Genomic DNA, 8,183 nt, shown 5'->3' on the forward strand with positions numbered 1-8,183 from the left:
TTCCTTCACATCCAAAGTCACAAACATAAGAAAAAGAAAATAAACAGGCAACAATTTTGTCCTGTTCTCCCTCCAACCCACCACTTTACCCATTCAGAGTACTGCATTACATCAGATAATATTTTCTGACCATCTAGTATCAACCTGCTTCCAGAGGCAGTAACATCATTTTTTATTAATTTTACCTATTGCATTTCCTCCACCTTCACCCATATTCAACACAGATACTCAGACCTAGAGCCCTCGCTTTTGAAGGTCATTTGAGAATCCATGCTTGACCTTGAACAAAGGAGGAGTCTCTCTGACTCATCTGTGTACCTTCGTGCCCAAAGCTGCTCTCCTGCATTCATCGGTCGAGGCTTCAGAGAGAGTGTTTCAAATTTCACATAGGTCTCTCTTGCAAGTTCAGCTTCCTTTGCAGTTCTTGGTTTCAAATGAAGTTTTAAAACTTTGTAGATTAAGAAAATTATCAAAGGTAAAAAAACCGCACATGCTGCACTGCTGGCCAATATCAGAGTAGAAAACTGAGAGCTGCTTTCATCATTTAGACTATCAGTGGAGAAAATAATGCACTGCTCTTTTGTAGGTGGCACTCCTTTAGGTGACACGCATGCCATATACTGAGTACTAGGATGCAAACCATCAATTGTGACTCTGTTTTTGCTAGAATCAGTGCTCAGAGGCAACATATCTTTCTCACCATACTTTGAGTATAACACAGTCACTGCAGAGTTGCTTGTGGCATTGACAGTTTTCCAAGTTAAGGTCACTCTTTCATCAGTTTCACTGATCACTCTCAGGTCCTTTACAGTAACATCTTGCTCAGCACCATCTGTTGTATTTAATGAAGTCTCCCCAATTTTCTTGCTTATCTCCCCAGCTTGCTTTGTCTCCTCACCTTCCTTGTTTATCTCCCCAGTCTGCTTTTTGTTTCCATTTGTTACTGCCTTTGAATTCTTCCTTCCATCAAACACAGGTCTGGATTGCTTCTTGTCAGTGAACCTGGTGCTCGTTGGCCTTTCAGTGCTAACCAGTGTTGTGGTGTTTGGAGTTGTGGGAAGAGGTGTAGTTGTCCTCTCAGGTTCCTGCTTGGGTTCCTCCTGAGTGGTATTCTGTTTCTCTGCCTCTTGCTTCCTTCCATACTTCTGTGGTGACACAGTTGTAGTAACTACACCAACCACTGTGACAGTAACAGCAGCTTCTGACATTCCTGCCAAATTCTTGGCTTTACATCTGTATTCTCCTGCATCCTTGTATGAAATCCCTGTCAAACTTATTATGGACCATCTGACACCCTCTCCAGGTGTTTCTTGAATTACTACAGGAAAACACAAAGAGTAGAACATTATGAAAGGGAGCTAGAGAGAAAAACTTCTTCCCTTAAGTTATTTCTGCCAGAAGCATTCACGTGCATAAAAAAAAAAAACCCACAAAAAAAAAACAACACAAAAACCCCAAAACAAACAAAAAAACCAACCCACAAACAAACAAAACCAAAATCAAGAAACCCCTAACAAACCAAACCAACAAACCAAACTCCCCACATAACCTATGGAGCTCCTTGATATTATATATGATACGATATTATCCATACTTCTTCAGATTCTTCAGACTTACAGTTTAAGGAAACTGCTAACTACTTGGCATTAGCAGGAAACACTTTTTATATTTAAGTTACTGCATAAATATCTATCACAGCAGCTAGAATGACATCAGACAAAATCCCTTTAGTATTTGAGTGTTGCAAATATACTATTAAAGTTTGCAAATAACAGAAAACATTATTTTGGAAAATTTTATGGGTTTCAGACTGAGTTTTAAGTGACTCAGTTATGGCCTCACTAGGTTTTTTATCATTAACATTTTCAACCATAATTGAGATACCAGTGAAAAACTCTACTTCTTGCTTTCCAGCTTCTGAGTTAGGGCCCAACTATTCTAACATCCTTTTTCTTTTATCCTTCCCTTGCCTCATCCATTTCCCCCCTTCACACACATTGTTCTTATTACAGACCAGATCCAGAAGCAGAACAGACTGTTGGACCTGTTCAGACCAAGACTTAGACAAAAAATTTCATGTTGCATGGATACAATTGCCAGCTTGGTGCAATACCTGGCCCATTGTTACTCATTATAACTATCTGAAAGCACAAGCAACACAACAGGCTCTCCCATTTCCTATAAAAGAGCAGTTATACCTGTATAGTTCACTGGTATATTGTCTGACCTAGTCCAAGTAAGTTGTGGTGTCGGGTACCCAGTCGCATCACAGCGTAGCAGAACGTTGCTTCCAAGCGGGGAAGTGATTTTTGTTGCTGATGTCATCACAGATGGTTTAAGACATTGCTCTAACTCAGCTCTCTGGAACAAGATTCCTGCCAGGCTTTCAGGTCCACTACACAAAACCAATGGATCCAGAAGTACAACTGAGTTGTCCACAATTTTGGAAAACTCAATTAGCTTTGAAATGCGACAGTCGCAAAACCATGGGTTGTCCTGCAAACCTGAAGTAGGAAAGGGGAGGAAATAATGGTCAGGCAGACAGATATTATTACAGATATTGTAATTATTTATTAAGCTAAACGGGAAATAATGGTCAGGCAATATACAGATATTGTAATTATTTATTAAGCTAAACTTTTATTCACAGAAGTTTACAAGACCAGAGTAATATATTTGCACTACCTTTGCTTAACTTAGCTATTTATCCAGCAAAAAACACTTTCAAAAGATGTCTTAAGACTATTGATGCATTTTCACCTGCCTGTACCCTTCTGGAAAGACAGCTTCTTAGGACTATTGCACTCTGCACCCTCCTCTGCTCTTAGTCCTTCTTTAGGCTCTTACAGTTTGATCTTCTCAGACCCTTTTTTCAATGCTTGCAGAGAACATGATGATTTATGGGTTTAGAGCTTACATCAACATCTGTACTCCTTGAAAAAAGGATAAAGGCTAAGAAGACAAAGCTTTAGGCCAATGTAATTCTTACCTGGTTCTGAAATATATCAATATTCTTAGAAATATGGCTTCAACTTTAGGACAACCTCTGAAAAACATCCAAAAGGAATACCAGAAGAGTAGAACATGAGAAGGACCCTGAAAAAGGCTGATGACTATAATATTTTTATGATGGCACACAGAATGATATCTCTCCTCTCCTGTTAAGAGTCTGTAACATTTGCTTCTTGATTCCAAAATTTTTGAATGAGAGGCTTCTCCTTCTAGGTGATGTTATTATGATGAAAGAGAGTAGATACTTGTGAGAAATAGAAGTCTAAATCTTCAGCTGGAATTGATTACTCTACTGTGTTGACCTTCACAGAGCAACAGCAGCTTCACCAGGTAAAACACCACACAGCTCACTCACAAGTTCAAGTATTTTCTCATTTGACTTAGACTTTTGGGCATACCTTTTTCATTTTATTTTTTTTAGTCTTAACAATAAACAGAACACACAGTCTGAAATGAGGGATGCTATGCAAGAACGCCATGCTATTGAATCTACTGATTGGTGCAACAGATAAGTCATAATTAAACCAAAACTAAACAAACAAACAAACAAACAACCACAAACAAACAAACACCAAAACTAAACACCTGATAATAGTGTTCAGTATGTATTTTTAGGAGTTACCAAAACAGCTAATGGAAAAATTCTGGTTTTTGTTCTGGAAGAAACCTCTACGTGAAAGAATACAAGAATAATTTACTACTGCCACCTTTTATCACCTGACCTAGATTAGGTTATTTCAAGCAGAACAGCAGCGATTGGTTCAAACTGTGGTAAACCCTAACTAATCCCCACTCTTTAAAACAAGACTTGACCTGAAGAGATTCCATGGCTTTGACATCACAATCCAATTTCACCCCTGCCAGACATAAAATATTTTACATCTCTTCACTACTTATTGCCAGCTGGAACACAAAAGGAGAAATCAAGGGAACTGTATCAGCAACTGCTTTTCTTAAATAAATAAATAAATAAACCCTACATATTAAAAGAGTAATCTCAATAATAATTTTTTTTTTTTTCCTGTGAAGTTCACACATATATTCACAAGAGGTACCATCCAAATGTTTCACATATGTCCAGGCACATCATCTTCTTGCACTCAAGAAACTTTTGCCCAATCATGCACATGTATTTAATTATTTCTGCTCATCTTTTAAATTAGGCATGCCCATTTTTGCAGTCTTTTCCATAAGCAGGGTTTCCCTGTGCGGTGTCAATATGGACTTTAGCATTTGAAATAGCTACAAGCAAAACTTCCTTAGTAAATCATCAACCAGTCTAGGACCATACCTTATGTAAACTTCATTTTAGTGTCTGTAAAACACCAGCTTGTGAAATATTCAAGTTCAGGGCTGATAGAAATATTCACCACAGCTTGAGCAAACCTACCCAAGGCTCTCTTCCCAATGAAGCTACAAAATTTTTGATCCATGGTTCTAAACAGTAAAGCCCACTTTCTGGATTGTGTCCCAGTGATTACCAGAGACAGTAATTGCTAGGAGTAATTTCAGGAAAAGCAGCATCTACCCAATGGCACAGTATAACAGCTGGGAGCCTGACAGACCTGCAGCATTTCAAATTTTTGGCATCTCTACATACAACAGAGGCAAGATCTCATCTACCTGCCACTCTATTAAATCCTGGATTCCTCTGCTCCTCTCAGGGACTCACTAGCTGCCATTTTCCATATGGAAAATGCTGCTGCCATAATTCATGCCAGAAATTTCAATCTCTGTACAGCAGCCAATGCTGACACTTGGCTGTGATTTGGATCGAAGCATTAGGCCAGAGCTCCAGAGGTAACCAACACAGGGCCAAAAGAACTCACACACTGGTTTCTCAATCATGTCCACTGCTTAATTGCCAGCTCACTCGCCAGCTCACTCCACAGCTTTGTTTTGAACTGTTCCAAAGGGCACTCTTGAAGACAAAGTCAGATGTGGCTCTGGGGACAGTTCCCACTCCAGGGATTGCTCCCTGAAAGGCTTATGAAGGCCACACCAAGGACAGCTCTCTCCATCCTGTTCTTGCCCCTGACACAAGTGCAGCAGGCTTTGCACCTGCAAACTCTCCTGTGTACCTATCAGCCCCTCAGGCATACAACACTTGCCTTTTATATTACAAAAGCACAATTCTGTGGGTTGCCATGCAATTCTTACATTACTTCAGGCAGTTTGAACTGAAGAAAAAGCATCTACACCCACAAAGTTACATTTTAGATTCATTGCAGCATCCCATAGAGCCCACAGAAATCCAGGGCTACATCTTACAAAGTGTAGAACAAACACTCAGCTTTAAACAGAGCAGACCCTAAACTGTGTGGAGACAGCCAGAGTGAGCACTTGATCACAGGGCCAGGAATCATTCTCTGACCCTCTTTTATTTAGCAGTGTCCACAGAGAGGAACATCATACAGCAGCAGGTAATAAAAAAATCCAAAACCTTAAGCACAGAGATTATGAACTGGAATGTGATGCCAACCTGCCAGTCCCTCAGCAAAAGTAGTCCATGGCTCCTCCAAGAGTCCTTGAAGTAAACATGGGGAACCTGAACTTTCTCTTACATGTAACCTTCCTGATGCTCAGTCAAGACACTGAAGACAAAATTGCCTTCTGTTGTTAAAAAATACATACAGGTGAAGTACATAGGACACCCTTGAACATCAAAGTGTGCAATTGTGGGCATCACATTTTAAGAGATACCTTTTTTTAAAACCTAAAGGAGTCCAAAGGGAACCAGTAACTATGGTAGAAAATTAAAAAGAACACCCTACAGTCTATAAGAAACTGGTGAAAGAAACTGTGTGATTCGTTAAAGGCAGCAAACAGGGAAGGAAAACTTGGGAAAGGTTACTGTGAGAGATGATAACTAGTTTTTCTGTATGACCATCTCATGTAGGACACAAGGTAATCAGCTTAGTTTTCAGTAAAGGAGATTGAGGTTAGATATTAAGAGTAACTTTCTCACTATCCTGACAGATAAGCACTGGAAGATGTTACCAGAGAAGGCCCTGGAATGGTCTGTCTGCAGGCTTTAAGAACAGCACTGACTTAACCAGAATGGTTCAGTTCATCTGGATCCATATCCTAGCAGGCTAGAGGCCTTTTCAAAATAATTCCTGATCACATACCCCTATGATCCTTATCTCCAGGTCAGAGGAGGAGGAGAGTATCTATGGGATACCCTTCTCCTTCTTCAGGCTCTAGCAATGCAGGCAGAGACAGAACAGGTGTCAGAGAAGAGGCAATGGCACAGAGCACGTCTTGCTCCTGTCATTCCAAGCTGACATCTCCTATGGTTGGAGCATTATAGAGACATCTCAACTGCTAGGTCTTCTTTCTAGCCCAATAGTTTCTATTAACCATTCATTCCTGAAAAATAACTGCTTTGTAACAGCCCATCAACAGCAACCTAAGGACAAGCCTCTGGCAGCAAGTGTGAGCGGTGTAACTACAGCTGTGCAAACTCCAGTAATACAGATAATAAAATTAACACTTAGTGGAGACTAAGTAAACTTGCCAAAATATCCCATGACACAAAGAGCACTGCGCTTTCTAATCTACAGAGGAAGGGGATGTTTTCTTATTCACTATAGAGTTTCTTACACAGCAAGCACTGTCTGTCTGCGTTGGGATATACTCATCAGGCCATGATGCCAATGAAAGAAAATTCAGCGAATTATTCACATCTTACCAGAGATATATTTAGTCAACATAACAAAATGAAAACACTGCCTGACATTTTGCATTCTCAGTTCCAAATCTGTAATGAGTGCACAGAGCCTCCCTCAGCACATAACATCCAAAAAAGAGAAGCAAGGTGCTGTTTGAGCCCAGTGTGTGTTCTCCTCTGGAGGCCTGTGTTCAGGCCCAGTTGTATTTGACAAATGAAAATGATCCAAAGGTCACATCCCAATTCTCTAGAGAACTCAACACTGCCACCAAAGGGTTTGCCAGGACTAGAGGAGGCTGGCAAAACACCTGCCCTAACAAAGCCTGCAGATGGTTGCCAGAGGGAATGGGAGGTGAGAAGAGGGGGTGTGGGAATGGGCTTTTTCAGTGTTTGGTTTTTGAGGTTTGATTTTGGATTTGCTTTTTTTGTTGGTTTTGTTTTTTAAGAGGTGAGGGCCTTGTTAGACAACAAAACCAAATCACTTCTGGGACTCCCACATGAGGTCATCGGAAGGATTAGACAATTGATAGAGCTGTTCCAGCCATGTTCTGAGATCTCAGAAGAGAAAGCAGTTAGCTGCAAGACTAGGAGGTGGAGAGAAAGTATAAAATGAAGCACAGACTCCCAAACAGAAGAGATGCGATGGTATACTAGAGAAATGGAACAAAATTATGAGAAAAAATATAATCTGACCAAACTATTCTTAAATACTTAGCTTAAATACAATTAAAAGTACTGCGAAATCATGGGGCTTAGATTCATATTGTCTCATATTTAGCATGTAAATTGGGAGAAACTTCAGGATAATCAGTCAGCCTTAGACCAATGCAAGATCAACAGGAGTCAGGGGGAAAATAGAGTTGCCCTCCTTCAAGCTACTGACACTCTCTGCAGCACTGTTTATCAGGCCTCATATGAGCATTAACTCTAGCTATTTGTTTGGCTTGTAAGCCACTGTAAAATACAGTTGCAAATGGACAAGCTTACAGCTGCAGCCACATACAGCGATGAGGAAAACGTAATCAGAAACAGTATTTGGAATCCCTGAATTTATATGTATAACTGAATAATACATCATATGGCCTGTCTTCCTGTAGACTGGAATCTCATAGTTTTTACTTCAGTTTCATAACCTTGAGATAACAAGATACATGGACATCACTATCTTCATTTTATCGTTTTCTGTCACCAACATAAAACGAAAAAATAAATCATCACAGAGCAAACCAGGAGACTGACCCAGATAAAACTCACTCTCCTGAATCCCAGGTTGGTCCCCTACCTGCTCTCACTTGCAACTTAACATGTAGGTACATTCTTTAAAGGAATGACATAGGCTGTTCAACGTACCCAAAATTACCCTCTCGGTCACCAGAATGTCTGTGGTCTTGGATAGAACAGCTTCCGAGAAGGGGGGCCAAATGTCCATCAAATCTGATGGCAAGGTGGTTAGTTTGTTGCTGGATATGTCCAGGTAGGTGAGGTTTCTCAGGTACCG

The 8,183-nt window shown here is 40.2% G+C and overlaps 1 protein-coding gene across 1 annotated transcript in view; it reads right to left on the reverse strand.

The window, feature by feature from the left end:
- Window positions 1–215: 215 nt before the first annotated feature.
- LRIT3 (leucine-rich repeat, immunoglobulin-like and transmembrane domains 3) overlaps window positions 216–8,183 on the reverse strand; it is a 9,613-nt gene continuing 1,645 nt past the window's right edge. The window contains exons 3-6 of the mRNA XM_010004104.1: window positions 8,036–8,181; window positions 2,199–2,504; window positions 899–1,318; window positions 216–832 (exon numbers count right to left, since the gene is read on the reverse strand). Coding sequence (XP_010002406.1) covers window positions 216–832; window positions 899–1,318; window positions 2,199–2,504; window positions 8,036–8,181 — 1,489 coding nt within the window. The remainder of the gene's footprint in view (window positions 833–898; window positions 1,319–2,198; window positions 2,505–8,035; window positions 8,182–8,183) is intronic.

The sequence above is a fragment of the Chaetura pelagica genome, unplaced genomic scaffold, assembly GCF_000747805.2.
Source record: "Chaetura pelagica isolate M959 unplaced genomic scaffold, ChaPel_1.0 scaffold88, whole genome shotgun sequence".
NCBI lineage: Eukaryota > Metazoa > Chordata > Aves > Apodiformes > Apodidae > Chaetura > Chaetura pelagica.